This window comes from Miscanthus floridulus, chromosome 5 (assembly GCF_019320115.1).
Source record: "Miscanthus floridulus cultivar M001 chromosome 5, ASM1932011v1, whole genome shotgun sequence".
Classification (NCBI taxonomy): Eukaryota; Viridiplantae; Streptophyta; class Magnoliopsida; order Poales; family Poaceae; genus Miscanthus; species Miscanthus floridulus.
The window spans coordinates 103,340,859-103,361,397 of record NC_089584.1 but is presented as its reverse complement, the minus strand read 5'-3'; the positions used below and the strand labels follow the sequence as shown (position 1 = coordinate 103,361,397).

General features: G+C 50.7%; 1 protein-coding gene across 1 annotated transcript; it reads right to left on the bottom strand.

Annotated features, from left to right (window-relative positions):
• Positions 1-16,835: 16,835 nt before the first annotated feature.
• Positions 16,836-19,752, bottom strand: LOC136455045 (ABC transporter G family member STR2-like). The gene is made up of 3 exons (XM_066455232.1): positions 19,225-19,752; positions 17,809-19,115; positions 16,836-17,181 (listed from the first exon to the last, which is right to left on the bottom strand). Exons 1-3 carry the CDS (start codon positions 19,750-19,752, stop codon positions 16,836-16,838), a joined length of 2,181 nt encoding a protein of 726 aa, XP_066311329.1.
• Between the last annotated feature and the right edge of the window lie 787 nt (positions 19,753-20,539).

Below are 20,539 nucleotides of genomic sequence, written 5' to 3'. Positions count from 1 at the left end.
AACCTCATTAGAATGAGATTGATTATGACTTAGAAAAGTGCTATCACTTTGAGAAGCGAAGTCAAGAATATATAGGACATCTTCACCAAGTTGGTCTTGAGCTTGTGATAACCTCATTAGAATGAGATTGATTATGACTTGGAAAAGTGCTATCACTTTGAGAAACGAAGTCATGGCCGATGCCCTTAGCAATGGAGAATTATGCTAAGAAGGTTTGAGTAACACCAAGGATTAAGAGTTGTATTCCCAGTTCGAGCAACTTAACCAGGATCATTAATGTTTTTAAGATTGGTGGTAGATTCTCTTTAGGACCAAGAAGATAAGGAAGCCTTGTTGAAAGGTGAACATATGATGAAAGAGAATTATGGCCTAGTGATTAGGGTTACCTGAGAGTTGTTTAAGGTACCTATCAAAAATTTGGAATTAGTTAGGCAAATTACTTGGAGTAAGGGCAACAAGTATGCAAAGTAAAGTGGATCTTTATCAAGACAATGGAACTGCACGAGGAAGTAAAGAAGAATCCAAGAACGGAGTATTCCCATCTCTTAGTCGACGTCTTCCAAATCTCGAGGACGAGATTCATCTTAAGAGGGTAGAATTGTAACACCCTAAAATTTACCTCTTTTGAAATAGAGTTAAAATGATTTAAGTTAGAATTTTTGTGCACATGAAATATAGGAAATAATTTTTTTATTAAATTAAAATACATCATAAGGTAGCAACAAGTTTGAGCATACATGCCATTGCATTTGATTTTATTGGTTGAGTGGTTAAGAAGTCAAAATAGTTAAAATGCTTTTGAAATGAAATTAAAAATGGCTTTGAAATAAAAGAAAAGAAGGAAAAGAAAATTAGAAAAAAATAAAAGAATTTAAAAAGTTATTCTCGGAAAACTTACCCAAAATTGGCTCATTTATGTTTGAACTAAAAAGTGTATTTTGAATCGTATTTATACTCGATTTGGTTCGTATATTGAAATTGTTTTGAATTAAGAAAAGAAAAAGGATTTGGAAAAAAATAAAACCTCCCCTCTCTCATTTTTGGCCCGAAGGCCCAGTTCCTCGTTGGCCTGCTTCGCGCCTCCCTACTCGTAGCCCGCTTCGTGCTCGGCCCGCTAGCGGCCCATTCCCTGCGCCTCGTCTTTCTTCCCTCTCTCCCGCGCAACAGCCCACAGCCTCGCCTGCTCACCGCGCGGCCTAGCTGGTGCCCCGGTCTGCTCGGCCTTCAGCGCCCACCCGCACACCGCCTCCTTCTCCCTCACTACCCCATGGTTCTCGCCCATCAGCATCATTCCTTTCCTTTCTTCCTCGCGCTCCTTCCTTTCTTGCTCCTGGTAATGGCACGCCCGTGTGCGACAAGCCACCGCGCCGCCGCGCCTACATGGAAGGCAACCAATCCGCCCGCGCTCCGCTCCCCTTCCTTCTACCGCAAGCACCCACCATCTATAAAGCCCCGAGCCAGACCCCTCCTTCTCCCCTTTCCTCTGCTCGTGTCCAAGCACTCCCCGCCGCTAGCAATCCACCCCTATCGCGCCTCGGACCTCGACGCCGACGCCACCAGGAGCTCCGTCGTGTTCTCCCGCAACCGTAAGCATCGCCAATTTTGTGTTTTAGTCACCGTTGTCCGGATTTCCCCTCACTTGCGCCACTTTTTCTCTCTCCAGCCGCTGCCGCCATCGTCGACCAGTGCCTTCGAAGCCCTCCCGGACACCGCGATCACTTTCGTCGACCTCGCAGTGAGCTTCTCCACCTCCCCGTGCCCCCGTTTCGGTAGTTGACGCCCTAAAATGTCGTACTAGTGAGTTCTAGGCACGCCGGCCATGGTGCCACCATAGGACCATCACTCCAATGCGTTCCCCGCCCAAGATTTGTGCTCCATTGAGTCCGCGAGCCCTTGTGCTACGTGTCCGTATGCTCAGTTTGACCCGGGAACGCCCGGAGCGCCATACCGGCGTTCGCCGTGGAGCACCGATCGTCGTCGGCCATGGCGGGCTCGCTGGAGGTGCTGTGCAGACGGCGGAGGTACTCCCATGCACCCTGCGCCGTTAGATCTTTCGTGGACGGCCTTGATTAGATCTTACCGGTTCGGTCCATAGCGAGCCATGGACTCGGCGCACCGTGCCTGCGTCAGCACTAGTCCACGCCACGTGGTGCACCGCGCTAGTCCGCGTGCACCACGTGTTAGCCCAATCAGCAGCGTAGTCAACCCAGCAGTCAAGCCGCGCATGTTTTATAGATTAGCCCTCGGATTTCCAAGTAATCAACCCGCAGTCCATAACAGTTTAAAATAAATACAAATCAGCATTGTTTTTATTCGTTTAGGCACCTATATTTTCTAGAATTAGTGCACACAGTCCAAAATCCGTGTAAATTCAGTTTTTAATTGTTTTAAATATAAAAATGAGTTCGAGTTATTTATAGAAATGCCATTGCACCTTATTTCATGCGTAACTATTGCGTTTTAAGTCTGATTTGATCTGTTCGAATTGCGTTAGGACCGTATTTACGTTTTCTACCTGTTTATACAACTGTTAGGCATGTTTTCAATATTTAAAATTCATAGGTAGATTTAATCTATTACTTAACTATAGTAAAACTTGTTTAAATCATAACTTATTCATTTTAACTCCAAAATAGTCCATTCAAGTTACGTTAGATTCGTAGCGACGAGATCTACGCATTTGTAATAGTTTTTACTATATAGTTATTTCTAAAATAATATGGTTTAAATCATATCTTGATTAATGATTATGCAACTGGATTTTATAAATAAAATATGATTTGTTTTACTTTTATTTTATAATTCAAATCTAAAATTGACTTAATTTAATCTATATTATTTATAAAATATCTTGTATATATGAATTCATATGGTTAACATAAACGAAGCCTATAGTTTTCTTTTCCATGTATAAGGCAAATCTCTCGGTAGTGGTAACGTTTCAACCGTAGCTCCGATTAGAGTGCTTCTCACGACCGTGTGTTCATAGCGATGCGTAGAATCGTATTTCAATCTCTTTTACTTATTTTTTTTATTGGTGTACTATTCTAATATAGATGCAATTGTATGTTATGCATGTATGTGTATGGATGTTTGTGTGGTGTTCTACGATTACGTCAAGTCGGTGAGATATACGTAGTGATCCAAAAGAAGAAGGACGTGAAGATTAAAGCTTACCGAAGGTTCGGTGTGTAAGGCAAGTATAGCATGGGACCATCCTTGTTACCTATTCACATTTAATCACTTAATTCATATTGCATGTGTCTACCTTGATGCCAATAAGGATATCCTAGATATTGGATATCTTATACCTTGATACCTTTGGGTTATTGCATTGGGTAGTTTTTGCTAGTGCTCAATCAAAACCATGATCTTATAACTTGACTAATGGTATATGCAATAAACACTAAAACATGACTTTTTAGCAACATGGAAACAGGGGGCTACTACTTTCTAAATGCTTCAAATTCCTCTCCCTAAGGACTTATCTGTATGCGATCATCTGGGACTTACAGTATAGCTGTGAGGGCTATATGGCTCTGGCTTTAGCTCAGTATAAGGACCTTTTCTAGCTTGTTAGTCGTTACCTTTATGGTGCATGAGGGTATGTTTCCTTTCCTGCTAGGATGTGTGTACCGTGCTACGATGCCCACACATGCCACTCCTAGAGATGGGCCACATACGCCTAGCGGCCCTAACTTGTTAGACGAACCTTTGAAAGGCTTCATAGTGAACCCTGCCAACCTTCCTTGAAAGTGGGTCAAGAGATTACCTACCTCGGGCAAAAGGGTAAATCATGACTCACAGTGAAAGTGTACAACCTCTATAGAGTGTAAAACTGTTGTAACAACCATGCTCATGGTCACGAGTGGCCTTAGACCCTTATGGAATAGAGATGATCACTAATGGATAATGGTACTAATGATTAAATTGTTTATGCTATACATTACTCATGTTTACCTAATCATGTGTTTATGGGCTTATGGATAAACTTGTTGTAAACCAATTGCTAAAATTATGCTAAACAAAGGCTAATCGCAGTTAAACCAGTGTCAGCCTTTTGAGCCTCATGAACCCCATGATATAATTGTTAAGTACGACATGTACTTACGCTTGTTTTACTTTTCTATACATTGGATAAAAATCCTGAATGGGTACCAGATTGCTGGTTTGGAGGAGTTAGGCTTATGGTCAACCAGTCAGTCGTCCCTATAGATTTAGAGTCTTTGCCAGAAGATCGGTGTCAACTTTCTGCTGTCTATACTCTAAGGTTATTTTCCTTTTACTAATATGTTATGTAATAAGTATTGTCTCTTGATATTACCCTTATTGGTGGCTATATGTGAGATTTGACTTTCTAGGCTCACATATAGTGTGTATCTGGTTTTATCTTTAAAACCGGATGCTACAACCACGAGCTCCGCTTCACCCGACCCTTGGGTCTATGCTCCGCCTTGCTCGGCCTCTAAGGGAGGACTCCGCCTCACCCGATCCTAGGGCCACTGGCTCTACCTCGCCTAACCCTTAGGTGTCAAGGCTGCGGGCTCTAACTCTCCTGACCCTTAGGTTGGCACTCTGCCTCGCCCGGTGTCTAGGGGAGGACTCTGTGTCGCCCGACCCCGAGGCCATGGGCTCTGCCTCGCCTGACCCTTGGGTCGATGCTCCACCTTGCCTAACCCTTGGGTCTACGCTCTGCCTCGCTCGACCCTTGGGTCTGCACTCTGCCTCACCCGGCTGCCTCGCTCGACCCTAAGGCCATGGGTTTTGCCTCACCCGATGGAGACCCATACCACTGCCAACCATTGTAGGTCCAATTGAATGGACCTAGGTCAAAATCTGACACTAGGGAGGTGACTAGCATGCCCTGATATAACCCGTGGTTGTGACGGGCCATACTTGGGGATTCACATCAGGAACAACATCAAGCGTACTGGTGCTATTCTGCCTAACCCTCGTACGGGTACTAACAGGCATGTTAGTTCACCACGATGTCCGCCAGGATAGAGTGGAACGCCACGACTGGGAGACGACACCTGTGCATGGCGCTAGTGACGGACAGAGCCATGACTTGGAGCTATCCTTATTGACGTCTACAGGGTCGATGGGCCCACATGAAGGAAAAGAAGGACCCGATGATCCTAGAGGACTTCTTCTCCCCTTTTTCCTCGACTGTAACCCGTGCTTTCCCTTGCCCTATAAAAGGGAAAGCAGGGTGTCCCATATAGGGGATTCGAATCGCAACACATCATATCGATTTAGACTCAAACCCATCAAACCACGAACTGATCAGAACACATAGGCACACAGCCGGAAAGTGACCAAGCTCTCAGCACCTATTCGCTCCTCTCACCAGAGACTTGGGACATATCCCTCTCTCGATCATTTGTAACCCCTACTATGAACTTTTAGTGCTAGTAACATAAGCAGCAGTAACGAACTAGACATAGGGACATTCTGTCCGAACTAGTATAAACCTCGTGTTCTCTTAGCACACCATCCGAGCCAGATGCATAATATTATAAATTTTCTAGTTGGTGGCAACTCAAAAAACCAACAGTTGGCATGCCAGGTAGGGGCCTTTTGCATGTCTCGACATCCACACTAGGCCTCAGATGGCTAGTCACAACCTCGGTTGGGTCCTGAGCGTGCACGTGCAGTTCGGGGACCTAGACTTCATCGTCACGACAAAGGGAGAGTTGGTGATGGCTCCCACCACCGTCTGACCTCTTCACTATGCTGGCCTCGACACAATTGCCAAGGCGCTTGAGGAGCTGCAGCTACATGCACTAGAGGCCCATGCTCCTGGAAGCGACCAGCTCCTCAACTTTGACTATGGGAGGCTAGAGCGCTAGCTCGGTGTCTTCCTAGGACCCTAGCCATCCCGGGAAGACCTATGCCACCTCACCTTCTTGTTCACTAATGTCATGGCATAGCTTACTAGAGGGGAGCCACTCTCTCTAGAATACCTCATCTAGAGCAGCCCAACGGCTCTCCTGTTCGATCTCCACAATGCCACAGAGACCGATGGTCGTCCTATGGCGCAACACACGCCTCCATCCCCTATGAATGATGAGTTCATAGGGATGACCGAATATGTCGCAGAGTCTTTCCACAACCTCCTCATGGGAGAATCAGAGTCGCCCTCTGGCTCTAACTCCGATAGAGGGAGTCATCACCCCTCTCATGAGTGTTTCATGGCAGGTACCCTAAGGGACATGTCGAAAGCATCCACAAAGAGGAGGCTACCCCAACAAACGACCTCGATAATGAGGTCAAGGGGGAGACAGGGGACCCACCTCCCTTGCGAGTGGAGCAGCTAAAGGCCCAACACCTAGAGCTTAAGGAAGCATGACTCTAGCTCGAGTAGGAACGCTCGGAGCTCAATTGGGAGACTGAGCGCCACAGACAGGGTGGGCACACGTGCGCCATGGCCCGTGACATGAACTGAAGGATCATCGAGGATGATGGAGCCCTCCCACATTTTGCCTAGGCAAGCCAGAATATAGCTGCTATGGCGGCCTTGCTCCATGGGCTTTTAGGGCCCACGACGCCTGAGGATCATCAGGCCCATCATGAGATTTGCCCACTACTCAAAGCGTGCGGCGGTGGAGCAAGTCAAAAGCTCATTGTCTCAATGATAGGAGCTCAATGCCAGCTAGCACATGCCCCTCAGAGCTTCTCGACAAAGATGCATTAGTCCACCAGGCACCATAAGGTGGCAGGCTATGCACCACGGTCCTAGTGCATGAGCGTCTTGGCCGCAACCATGATGCACGTGACACCCTCGATGCCCGCAGGCGTACCCACGGTGATGTGGGGGGAGGGATCTAGCCATGGCTACCACCCTCACCATGGCGGATGCTATGACAGTGGCAAGGACTGAAGCCCAAGCCTTGGCCTGCTAGGATCTTAGGCCTTTGGCCGACACATCCTCAACGATGCCTTCCAACCAAGGTACCGACCACCAACCAACATCCTAAAATACTCTAGGGAAATAACCCCTGGACTGTGGCTCGAGTATTATTGGCTTGCCTGCCAAGCCGGTGGAGCGGATAATGACAATTTCATTATCCGCAACCTTCCATTATTCCTGGCTGATTCAATGTGAACATAGTTGGAACACCTTCCGCCCAACATAATTCAAAATTGGGCGGACCTAAAATAAATCTTCATGGGGAACTTCTAGGGCATGTACAAGTGCCCTAGGACCCATGGGATCTTAAGAACTGTCGACATAAGTCCAGAGAAACCATTCATGGTACATCCAGCGCTTCTCTCGGCAATGCAACGAGCTGCCTAACGTCGTCGGTGCTAATGTTATAGGAGATTTCCTATCTAGGACCATCTGTGAGTCCCTGGTTTACAAGCTAGGATGTAAGGTCCCGCAAAAACCACCAAGGAGCTCCTCGACATCGCCACCAGCCATGCCTCGGGCGAGGAGGTAGTTGGAGCAATCTTTGATCGCCGAAAAGGCAAGGTAAAGTGGGAGAAGGATGCCAGCAAAGGCGCCTCCAACCGTCCCATCAAGAAGAAGAACAAGCAACGACATGTGGGCTCGCTCGTGGCCACCGCCAACCGCAAGGGAGGCCCGAAGCCCATGGAGGGTACTCTGGACCACTTTGAGAAGCTATTCGAAGGGCCATGCCTAAACCATTCCTTCCCTGTCAAGCATCTATACAAGGACTGCGGCCTCATGAAGTGGTTCTTGTCCAGAGGCTTCAATAGGGGGGAGTAGGGGAAGGACCCCAAATCGACCGTGAATGATGTCGAGGGGACGGACGGTGGCTTTCTGACACCAGATGGCTGCCTCATAATCTTCGGAGGGCCGGTGGCCTACGACTCCAAGCGTCGCTAGAAGCTCACGCACCATGAGGTCTATACGACCGAGATGGCCGTGCCTACCTTCCTTCGGTGGTCAGAGTTTGCCATAGCCTTTGATTGGACTAACCACCCAAAGAGCATCCCACAACCGGGGAGGTATCCGCTCGTGGTTGGCCCAATCATCGGTATGAAGTGGCTCTCCAAGGTACTAATGGACGGAGGCAGCAGACTCAACATCATGTACGCTGAGATGCTCGATGCCATGGGCATTAGTCGATCCAGTATCTGACCAACCAGAGCGCCTTTCCACGGCATCATGCCTAGAAAGTAGGCCATGCCACTTGGGTAGATTGATCTGCCCATCACCTTCGGGGATCCATCCAATTATAGGACGGAGACCTTCGCCTTCGAGGTGGTTGGGTTCCATGGAACCTACCACGCCATCCTAGGATGTCCATGCTACACGAAGTTCTTGGCCATCCCCAACTACACCTACTTGAAGCTAAAGATGTTGGGCCCAGGCAGGGTTATCATCGTGAGCACCACATTTTAGTGCTCCTACGAGTGCGAGGTCAAATGATGCAATCATGCCATGGCAATCATCACCTCCAAGGAGCTTGTGTCCATAAGGAAGAAGGTCACCGAAGAAACACCCGATCACTAGCAGTCGGCCAGGTCTTTTGAGCCGGTGGAGGGCGCTAAGGAAGTCCTCATAGACCCCAATGGCTCCAAAAGCAAAGTAGTGCACATTGGCACTGTGCTTTCCTCCGAATAGGAAAGCGCCCTCATCGACTTCCTCCACGCCAACAAAGACATCTTTACGTGGAAACCCTCAAACATGCCAGGCATTCCGAGAGAAGTCATCGAGCATACCTTGAAGATCAAGCCAGGATCCAAGTCGGTGAAGCAGTGCCTACGTTGCTTTGATGAGGGGAAACGTAGAGCCATCGGTGAGGAGATAGTGAAACTTTTGGTGGCTAGGTTCATCTAGGAAGTGTACCACCCTGAGTAGTAAGCCAATCCTGTTCTTGTATGAAAGAAGAGTGGGAAATGGAGAATGTGTGTTGACTACATGGGTCTCAACAAAGCATGTCCGAAGGATCCATTTCCTTTACCACACATAGACCAAGTAGCCGACTCTACCTCAGGGTGCAAAACCCTTTGCTTCCTTAATGCGTACTCTGGGTACCATCAAATTGCGATAAAAGAGTCCGACCAGTTCACAACATCTTTCATCACCCCCTTCAGATCGTTCTGCTACATCATAATGCCGTTTGGTCTGAAGAATGCTCGGGCTACGTACCAGCGTTGTATGCTCAAGTGTTTCGGAGACCTCATCGGGCAAACCATTGAGGCCTACGTGGACAACATCGTGGTTAAGTCCAAATGGGCTAACCAGGTCATAGCTGACCTTGAGTAGACCTTTACAAAATTTTGAGCAAATGGCATTAAGCTCAACCCTGAGAAGTGTGTTTTTGGGGTCCTGAGGGGTATGCTACTGGGTTTCATCATCTCCGAGCGTAGCATCAAAGCTAACCCAAACAAGATCTCGGCCATCACAAGGATAAGCGTTCAGAACATAAAAGGGATACAATGAGTTACCAGGTGCCTCATCATGCCTAGCCATTTCATATCGTGCCTCGGTGAATGAGGCCTCCCTCTCTATTGGCTTCTAAAGAAGGCCGGCCATTTCGAATGAACGCCCGAGGCCTAGGAGGCGCTTGACATGGTCAAGCAGCTTCTAACAAAGGCCCTGATCCTGGTTCCTCCAACCAATGGAGAACCACTTCTGCTCTACATTGCGGCCACCACGTAGGTGGTCAGCGTCGCTTTGGTGGTGGAACGAGAAGAAGAGGGGCACGCCCTCAAAGTACAGCGCTCAGTGTACTTCATTAGCGAGGTCTTGTCTGAATCCAAGACCTGCTACCCCCAAATCCAAAAGCTCCTATATGTCGTCCTCGTCGCCAAGAGGAAGTTGCACCACTACTTCGAGTCACATCCAGTGACAGTTGTGACGTCCTTCCCCCTCAGTGAGGTCATCCAAAACCAGGATGCCACAGAAAGGATCGCGAAGTGGGTACTTGAGCTGATGGGTTAAGGCATTGCGTATGCCTCCTAGACGGCCATCAAGTCCTAAGTGCTGGCTAATTTCATTGTAGAGTGGACCGAGGTCCAAATGCCACTAGCGGTCATCAACCATGAGTATCGGATGATGTACTTCGACGGATCGCTGATGAAGAAAGGCACCGGCATAGGGCTAGTCTTCGTTTTGCCCCTTGGGGTACGCATGAGGTATAAGGTTCGCATCCATTTCACCTCCTCCAACAATGTGGCTGAATATGAGGCGCTCATCAATGGCCTGTGCATCACCATCGAGCTCAGTATCTGACGCCTTGATGTCTGGGGTGACTCCTGGCTAGTCATCGACCAAGTCATGAAGGAGTCAAGCTACCACAATGCCAAGATGGCTACATACCACCGAGAAGTCTGCTAGCTAGAGAGGATGAAGAAGTCTGGGGAAGCCTCCTCTAGCCGCGGTGGCGATGGCAAGCACCGCGGCAAGACTTATTCGTAGAAGAAGAAGAAGAAGGTGGACCCCAACACCTGCCAATGCTGTGGGAAGACGGGCCATTGGGCAAATGAGTGCCCAAATTGCAAGCAGGAGAAGAAGGCTGAGGCTTATTTAGCGTAGGCTGATGAGGATGATGAGGGCACTCTCCTAATGGCGATGTTCTATGCACTGCACGATGTTGAGGCCAAGGAGAAGGGAGAGGTGATGGCGGTGGAAGGGCACAGCAAGGCTCTAAAGGCTATCAACCTCGATGAACCGCATGCCTAAGTCCACCTCAGACATGTGGGCAACGAACAGGAGTAGCGGTGGTACCTGGACTCTAGCACCAGCAACCTGAAGGGGACCGTGACACCTAAGAGGGGGAGTGGTGAATTAAGCAACTTAAAATCCTAACTCTAAACTATGGCCTCTTTTTCTAACCTTAGCAAAACCTATGCAAAAGACAAACTATCTAAGTGTGCAACTACAGTTTTGCTAATGTGTTGCTATCTCTACCATAAAAGGAGTAATGCAATCAATGTAAATTTGGAAGCTAAAGAGCAAGGTAGAGATATGCAAACTCCCGTCGATGACTTTGGTATTTTTACCGAGGTATCAAGAAGCGTGGAAGCTTCCCCCTAGTCTTCGTTGGAGCCCCTCACAAGGAATCCCTCGCAAGGGCTAAGCTTCCAGTCGGGTAACTCCATGGATAGCCTCAGGCCTTCCCCACACGCAAGTGGGTCTCCGACAAGCCTTCTGGCAAGCCTCTTCCGGATGCTCCTCGCCATCTTCACTATCAAGCTTTCGACCAAAATGTCGCAGGCCTTGTTCCCTCCGATACACGGTGGCGACCATACCACAAACGTAGTTGGTGTGATCTCACAAGACTACAAGCCCCTCCAATGTACAACAATGGTGCGCACAAGCACCGAGTGGTAAGAGATATGCAAACCTCACTAAACACTAGGCCTAAACCTAGAGCAAGCGTATAAGCGGTGGTCTAATCAACCTAAGCACTTTGCAAAGCACCTACACTAATCACCTAATAAAACACTAAGCACTATGCAAGTAGAGATCACTAAAATAGTGTATCAACACCCTTGGTATGTTTCCTTAGCTCCACATGCCTCATTTGGCCGGTTGGGGGTTGTATTTATAAGCCCCACTAAGAAAGTAGCTGTTGGGGACAAAATCCCGCTTTTCTACTACTGATCGAACGCTGATCATGTCCTGATTAGACGTGTCTTGTCATCCCAACCATTGGAGCCACGATCTACTGATTGGACGTTGCTAGTGTCCGGTCACATGCCACCGGACGTATCCGGTCGCAAATTTGCCGCTCTAGAACCTCTCTGTACTCGATTGGACACTGTTGTCCTATGTTTGGTTGGTTTGCCACTAGTGTCTGGTTGCTACTGCTATTGCTGAGCCTCCTGATCGGAGCGTCCGGTCGCTTTTCTCCAGCGTTTGGTCACCTTTGTGAGCTCGTTTCTTCGTGATCTTGTGTACGGCTTGGTTCCTATCTTTATGCTTGGACTTTGCTTGATATCTTAGATCTTCTCTTGTGCTCCTAAGGTCTTCTTTGAGGTGTTGATCATCGGATCATCACGTCGCCTTTGTCCAAGTCACATCTTGCATCCTATTGAACTACAAAACAATCACTTGCAAATTCATTAGTCTAATTTGGTTGTGTTGGTCATCAAACACCAAAATCCAAAGTAAATGGGCCTAGGGTCCATTTTCCTTACACAACCATATGATGGGCTCCAAGGAAGCCTTCTCCGAGCTCGACGGCAACGTGATCGACACGGTGAAGTTCGGTGAGAGCTCAAGGGTGGCGATCCAAGGACGTGGCACCATCATCTTCAGGTGCCAGAACAGAGAGCACCATGCGCTAATGGATGTATATTACATCTCGTAGCTATGTTTAAGCATCATCAGCATTGGCCAGCTAGATGAGCGAGGTAGCGAGGTACTGATAAAGGACGACATCCTTAGGATCAGGGACCAAGAGCAGTGAGTTCTTGCCAAGGTGAAGAGGTCCTAGAATTGGCTGCACCTACTCGACTTGAAGGTGGAGCAGCCGGTGTGTCTGGTAGCATGACACATCGAGGAGTCATGGTTGTGGCAACCCCGGTTTGGCCATCTTAGCTTCGATGCGCTCAGTTGGCTGGAGAAGATGGTCTAAGGGTTGCCCCACATCAAGCAAGCAGGCAAGCTATGTGATAGCTGCCTGGCCGAAAAGCAGAGGAGGCTATCGTTCCCAAAGGCGGCCAAGTATCGCACGATGGATGCTCTCGAGCTCATCCACGGTGATCTCTGCGGGCTAATAATGCCAGCCATAAACGGTGGTCGGTGGTACTTCCTCGTACTCAAGGATGATTGCAGTCACTATATGTGGCTGCAACTACTGATGAGCAAGGACGAGGCGGCGGGGGTGATCAAGAAGTTCAAGGCACATGCAGAGGCAGAGAGCGGCAAGAAGCTGCACGTGCTGCGGACTGATCGCGGTGGTGAATTCACTTCCGTGGAGTTCACTGCGTACTGCCTAGATCAGGGTGTGGTGCGATACCACATCACACCATACTTGCCATAGCAGAATGCCATGGTGGAGTGGTGGAACCAAATGGTGGTCGGCATGGCTCGATCCATGATGAAGGCCAAGAGCATGCCGACAAGGTTCTGGGGTGAGGCGGTGACCACTGTGGTGTTCATCCTCAACCGCGCACCCACCAAGGCCCTGAAGGGAAAGACATCGTTCGAAGCTTGGTATGGGCGCAAGCTGAGCGTATTCTTCCTTCGGACATTCGGCTCATCGGCCATATCAGGAAGATGAAGCCGATCCTCACCAAGCTGGAGGATAGGAGCACACCGATGGTGCTCCTAGGCTACGAGGAAGGTACCAAGGCATACTGGCTCTATGACTCATGTGGAGGCAAGGTGGTTGTCTCGTGCGACATCATGTTTCACAGGAAGGTGGCCTAGGACTAGGACAGTTCGAGCATGGGGGAACTGGCGGCTTCACCAGCACCTTCATCATTATGCGCTTGGTCATTCATGGTGGTGGAGATGCTGGAGAGGAGGTGCTGACCACTCCAGCAATAGAGCCGAGCACTCCTAGGGCAGTGCCGAGCAACCTAGGAGGGGTGCCGAGCAGTCTAGGAGTGGTGCCGAGTGGCTCTGCGGTGGTTAAGGCTGGATAACGAGCCAGCTCGGCTCGTTTGGGCTCGACTCGTTCTGGCTCGTTAAGATAACGAGCTAGCTCGGCTCGGCTCGTTATCCTAACGAGCCAGAAAGCCAGCTCGGCTCGGCTCGTTAAAAGCTCGAGCTGGCTCGTTAAGCTCGCGAGCCAGGTATAAAAAATACACAAAATATAATATTTGCATTTATTTAAAGTTTGAGAATAATAATAATACAAAAGAAATGAATCTAACAACCTTAAATCAAATAAAAAAATTAATATGCGCTAATATATATACAAGTATAATAAAATATTATAGTATTCATACATCTAACTAACTTAAATGATACTTTTTTTCCTGGTAGCTTGGCTCGTTTAGCTCGCGAGCGGCTCGCGAGCTGGCTCGAGTTGGCTCGTTATAGCTAACGAGCTAAAATCTTGGCTCGGCTTGGCTCGTTATCTTAACGAGCCGAGCCGAGCCGAGTCGAGCCAGCCACGAGCCGAGCGAGCTAACGAGCTTCGAGTTTTTCGTCCAGCCTTAGCGGTGGTGCTGATCACTCTAGGACGGGTGCTGAACGCTCCCATAGTGGAGCCGAGAGGTCATGCAGTGGTGCCTACCACTCCAAGACTGGTGCCGAGCACTCTACGAGTGGTGACGAGTGGTCTAGGAGTAGTGTCGAGCACTGTAGCCGAGGTGCTGAGCACTCTAGATTCTATGTCGACCACTCCAGCAGAATAGGGGACTCCATCGACGCCAATCAAGTTCGCCTCACCTCCAAGCGACATCACCGAGTTCGCGGATGCCTTCCACGATGGTGAGGAGGTACAGTTCTGTAGGCTGGATGACATCGCCGGCGACAAAGGGTCCTTAGGCCTGGCGGGTCAGCTGCTCAATGACCTAGAGCTGCTTCTCGTCAGTGTAGAGGAACCACCCACGTTCGCGTTGGCCGAGCGCGATGCAAATTGGCGATGGGTGATGCTGGAGGAGATGAAGGCGATCGAGGAAAATGAGACTTGGGAGCTCGTCGATCCACCTCTAGGATGTCATCCGATCGGCCTAAAGTGGGTGTACAAGGTCAAGCGGGACGAGTGCAGCGTCATTGTCAAGCACAAGGCGTGCCTCATCGCCCGAGGCTTTGTCCAGCGCGAGGGCATCAACTTCGAGGAAGTCTTTGCGCCGGTAGCGCGTATGGAGTCTATCCGACCGCTGCTGGCATTGGCAGCAGTGAAGGATTAGCGTGTCCATCACCTAGACATAAAATTGGCCTTCCTCAATGGTGAGCTAGCGGAGACGGTCTTCGTCAGGCAACCTCTGGGTTTCGTCGTCAAGGGAGTGGAGCACAGGGTGCTCCGACTACGCAAGACGCTCTACAGGCTGTGGCAGGCCCTGCGAGCGTGGAACACCGAGCTTGACGCCACGCTGGGCGAGCTTGGGTTCACATGGTATGCAACCGAACATGCGCTCTACACGCGGCAACAAGGGGAAGGAGGTGCTCATCGTCAGTGTGTATGTGGACGACTTGATCGTCACCGGCGCGCGTGCAGAGGACATCAATAGCTTTAAGCACGAGATGGTGGTTCATTTTTGAATGAGCGATCTCAGCGCTCTCTCCTACTACCTTGGACATCGAGGTGAGACAGGGGAAGGAGACACTCACGCTCGGTTAGAGTGCGTATGCCTCGAAGCTGTTGGAGCAGAGCGGCATGGCCGAGTGCAAGCTGTTCGTGACTCCGATAGAGGAGGACTAAAGCTGATGAAGGCTAGTACCACGGTGAAGGTAGATGCAACACTCTATCGGAGCATCATCGGCGGTCTATGCTACCTAGTCCACACGAGGCCGAACATTGCGTTCGCCGTGGGCTACGTCAGCCGCTTCATGGAGGAAGCCCAAGAGGATCACTGGGCTATGGTAAAGCGGTTGCTACGCTACGTCAAGGGGACGGTGGATCAGGGGATCGTCTTCCCCAAGACTGGCGGAAGTGGGCTGCAGCTCACTGTGTTCAGCGATGCAGACATGGTGGGGGACATCGACGGACGGCGGAGTACCTCTGGCGTGCTCATCTTCCTCGGGTCGGCTCCAATCTTATGGCTGTCGCTGAAACAAAAGGTGGTGGCGCTGTCCACGTACGAGACAGAGTACGTGACGATGGCCACAGCAATGTGCCAAGCTGTGTGGCTGCGCCGGCTGCTGGGCGAGCTGACCGGTGTGGAAGCTCACCCACCAGCACTGATAATGGACAACTAGCCCGCCATCGCCCTCGCGAAGAATCCGGTTCTCCACGACCGGATCAAGCACATCGACGTCAAGTTCCACTTTCTCAGGGACCGTGTCGATGGAGGACAGATCGTCATCGAGTTCGTCAAAACTGGTCGACAGCTCGCGGACGTTCTCACCAAGCTGCTCGGCCGTCTTCAGTTCACGGAGCTGAAGAAGATGATCGGCATGGTGGAGGTTCTAGGGTTAGCAGCAGGATTAGAGGAAGAATTGTAAAGTAATTTGTTGCTCCTCTGTACGCGCGGCAGGGGCAGGCGCAGAAAGGGCTCTCCTGCCACACTGTAGCCACAGCAGAGCGCGGGTGCTAAAGTCAGCCCTGCTGTCACATCTAGTCACTGTAGCAGCATGACAGCCTGACATATTTGTGTATTAGGATTAGATGGGAAGAATTGTATATATAGTTTCTCACTGCCACTCAGTAAAAAGAGAGAGTTTAGTTTTGCCATCTCTTGTGTAGAGTTCCGGCTAACGCTAATTCTTTGTGCTGTGTGTGGGCTCTGTTATGCCTCTCTTCTTCTATCTCTAGCCATAAAGTGCGGTAGGAACGATAGTGAGCGATCGGTTCACCCGTGATGCATGGTCTGGCTGCCGAAAACGAAGCCAGATTCAGATGGACGCTAAGCAGTCAGTAAGCAACTAAGCACTACTCTCGATCGATCGCTGCAGCTTCTAGTCTTCTTCCATAGGAACAAGTACCATGCATGTCAATAATAATTTGTCAATCCTTTATTACGTGATCTCTTTTATCGTTAGTATAGGACAATTGCGTAGTTCCTGGGCGGTGCAAAAGTTACTATCAGGGGGGCCCGTGTACTTAACATCGCTCTCGGAAAATTACATTAGGAATCAATCATGACATAATCAATCAACCCGGCTTTCCGGCCGGCGCCTTGTCGCTTCAAGAAAACTTACCTTCTTCTCCTCCTCATCAAATCCAAATCTACATACCATGATACGTACCAATCGATGCTGAAACAATAATTAATTAATGACAAAGCTGTCGCTACTACTTCCTCTTGTTCTTAGAGGCGAAGCGGAGGACGAGGTAGAAGAGGACGCGGTAGAAGACGGCCCAGCCGAGGAGGTAGAGCACCATCCACCACTTGCGGTCGTCCTCCACGCTGATGCCCAGCTGCTTGAGGATGTCGTTGCCCGTCAGGATCAGCCCGACGGCGGGCTCCGAGGCGAACACCCGGTCCCCGTTGAACTCGTTCATCAGCAGGCCCTCGTACGGGTACTTCATCGTCGAGATGGTGTTCATCCACTTCCACGCCACCGGAATGCTGTGGCTGTCCATGAAGTAGCCGCAGAAGAGGAAGAAGAGCGCCGTGAACGCGATCACCGCGGCGTACCTGCATCGTCCGTCGCATTCATTCAGAGATCAGAAACACCTCGCGCGGTCTCGTACAGTTTGGGCCGTTGTTTAGGACAGGCATGGGCTCTTTTCCTTAATGTTATTGCAGGCCGGCCCATATATATAATCTTGTAATAAGCTAAGCTTGATGGGCCGTATTTGATGAGTAGGCATTCTTTTTTATATATATATTTGGACTGGACTACGACCTACGGTTGATCTGAACAAGAAAAGGTTCTGTTTAAAAAAAACTATATATACAAAGAAAATTAAAAAAAATTGTAATATGTTAATGCAGGCCGGCCCATATATATACGCCATGTTTGTTTGGGCTTCTTTAGCTTATAAGCCATGGCTGAAAGTACTGTTGGCTGGTTTGGTGTGAGAGAAAAATACTATTCATTGGCTGATAAGCCATGGCTTATAAGCCAAATACGACCAAGTGAACAGGCTGTATGATCCTGTAATACTGAGCTTGATGGGGCCGTATTTGATGAGTAGGCATCTTTTTATATGGATTGGGATCTGAACAAGAAAAGGTTCTGATTCTTTTTATAAAAAAAATAACTGCAAAATTTTGTAACAACAAAAAAAAAACACGAAACAGGTGGACTTAGTGACTTACCCCAGGATGAAGTTTGGCACGACGGAGCTGATGAAGACGACGAAGGAGTTGGTGGACAGCAGGGCCGCGTAGAGCATGACGAGGAAGTAGAGGAACTGGCCGTGGAGCTTGAGCGCGAACCAGACGATGGCGGCGTAGGTGGCCGACTGGAGCAGGAGGAATGGGAGGTAGGTGATGATCCCGGCGACGACGTAGGCGGAGGCGCGGTACGCGTTGTGCGAGGTCTCCCTGATGAAGATGAAGCGCTCCTGGATGAAGGCCGGCACGGCGTCGTTGGAGGAGAAGAAGAAGACGCAGACGGTGAAGATGAAGAAGCTGAGGCGGTTGGTGATCCCCTGCGTGTTGTCCTTGGGCTTGGTGAACATGGTGGCCATCAGGAACCCCATCACCGTGAGCACCATCAGCCGCGACAGGAACAGCTCCGGCGTGCGCCAGATGTTGGTGAAGTTGCGCCGCATCAGCACCCACACCTCCCGGACGTACGAGTTGGCGAACTTGCCCCGGTGGCCCAGCGCGTTGACGCCCACGCCGGGGGCGCCCGTCGCGTTCGGCGGCGCCCGGTGCGTCGGCGTCAGGTAGTCGTCCTCGTTCACCGTGTACGCGCTGCTCATCGGCGTCGGCGTTCCCATCACGATCTCCGGCGTGTACCTGTGGTTGTCGTGGGGGGCCCCGGGACCCTTGTGCTTGGGGCGCCGGGACGGCGTGAGGCGCACGCCGCTCCACGGAGACTTGGAGTGCTGGCTCCTCAGGCTGCGATCGAAGTCGTCGTCGCCGCCGCCGGGGCCCGAGATCGGCGTCTGGACGATGCTAGACACGGTGGACAGCCCCTCGGCCCCGTAGGTGGCGGTGAGCTTGGGCGGCTTCAGGCCGGTAAGGCAGAACTCGGCCAGCGCCTTGACGCCGAACTCCGACTGCTCGTACTCCTGGATGACGTCGAGGAGGTTCTCGATGGAGTTCTCCCCCTTGGGCACCTTGCGCCCCATGCGGCCGAGGTGCGCGGTCACCTCCTTAGGCCCATCGCTGTACATGAGCTGCCCGCGCGCCAGGATGATGAGATGGTCCAGCAGCAGCAGGATGCGCGAGGACGGCTGGTGGATGGTGAGCACCACGGTGCTCCCGGCGCACGCGATGTCGTGCACCTTCTCGATCACGCTGTGCGCGCTCGTCGAGTCCAGCCCCGACGTCGGCTCGTCCAGGAACAGGAGCGCCGGCCCGTGGATGATGTCCACGCCGATGGAGACGCGCCGGCGCTCGCCGCCGGACACCCCCCTCGTGCCCTCGTCTCCGATGTACGTGTTTCTGGAGGACTGCATGCAGTGCACGGTACCATCGACGATGTCTTATTAGTGTTCTGTTTTTAATTTCTGAAGCAGATTAGTCTAACAGTACTTGCAGGCTGCAGCGTGCATGTCTTACCGTGAGGCCGAGCTGCTCGATGAGGTTCTCGACGCGGAGCTTCTTGTCAGAGGCGGAGACGGAGGAACCGAGGCGGAAGTCGGCGGCGAACTTGAGCGTCTCGTAGACGGTGAGCATGGGGAACAGGCGGTCGTCCTGCATGACGTAGGCCGAGGAGCGCTTGATGAGGCTGGGGCTCATCTCGACGCCGTCGAGCGCCACGCGGCCGTCGAGGCTGGCGATGCGCCCGGCGAGCGCGTCCAGGAACGTGGACTTGCCGGCGCCGCTGGGGCCCATGACGGCCGTGACGCACCCCTTGGGGGCGTACCCGGTGATCTCATGCAGCAGGTCCACGTCCTTCTTCTCCCACTCCCCGCCGGCGCCGCGCTGCTTCTTGACGACCGTGTACGTGAGGCTGGTGAACTCCAGCCCGCCCGTGAAGCCGAACCGCCCCACGCCCGCTGGCTTCTCCGGCTGCTGCACCATGTTGATCACCGTCTCCAGGCGGTGGCCGCCGTTCCGGCCATTGTGCTGATGGTGATGCGCCATATGCTGTACGTGCACCTACGCACCGGTGTGGTCGCCTATGGGCTTTATTTCTAGGCATGCAGCTTGTATACTACAAGCATATAAAAGCGTAACCCTCTTCGTTTTGTTCGCTTAGCTTATAAGCTATATTTTTCAACCAACGAACAGTATTTTTCTCTCACAACAAATTAGCCAACATTACTTTTAACCATGGCTTATCAGCCAAGCGAACAAGAAGCTTGTCGGCGTGTCACTGCCAGCTTCGTTATTTTTGTCCTGTTGGTAGATGCCTGGTTCCGGGCGACGGAAATGAGGATGGGCAACGCAGTGTCATCGGAGTGAACGTTTTTGTTGCGGTCAGTTTTTGGTCTGGACCGTCGATGTTGACTTGGGGCAGCTCGTCCTCGACAGTATCATGGCCAGATCGAAACAAAACTATGTTTTGCAGTGTTTCTAGAAACGGTGAACATGTTGTGCAACGATTCTAGAAATGGTGAACTTTTTAATTTTGAAGGTCGTGCTATTCTGCGAGCAGAAGTATGTACGACTAAATACAGAAATGCAATATGACATTTTTTTTCGTTGTCACATGAATTTTCTATCCGTTGGATATCTAGTCTGTTCCGATTTGGTGTTGGTTGCTTTGTGGACGCTGACGTGCAAGGCCCACTCTGGCGTTACCGCTTCAAATCGCAAGTCACGTCTGTCGGTTTTCAGCTGTCTCACTTCCCCCAACGTCCCGGCGAGAAGGGAAAGGGGTTCGTCCTAGCGGCCGGCGATTGTCTTGGCGTCGTGGCAAGCCGCGCCC

Bases quoted from the DNA above. Each gene is read 5' to 3' on its own strand.
- LOC136455045 (XM_066455232.1), bottom strand. From the start codon at position 19,752: ATGGCGCATCACCATCAGCACAATGGCCGGAACGGCGGCCACCGCCTG. The intron at 19,116-19,224 runs GTAAGACATGCA...CACTGCATGCAG, and splicing joins TCGAGCAGCTCGGCCTCACG to TCCTCCAGAAACACGTACAT. The intron at 17,182-17,808 runs GTAAGTCACTAA...CGGACGATGCAG, and splicing joins GTGCCAAACTTCATCCTGGG to GTACGCCGCGGTGATCGCGT.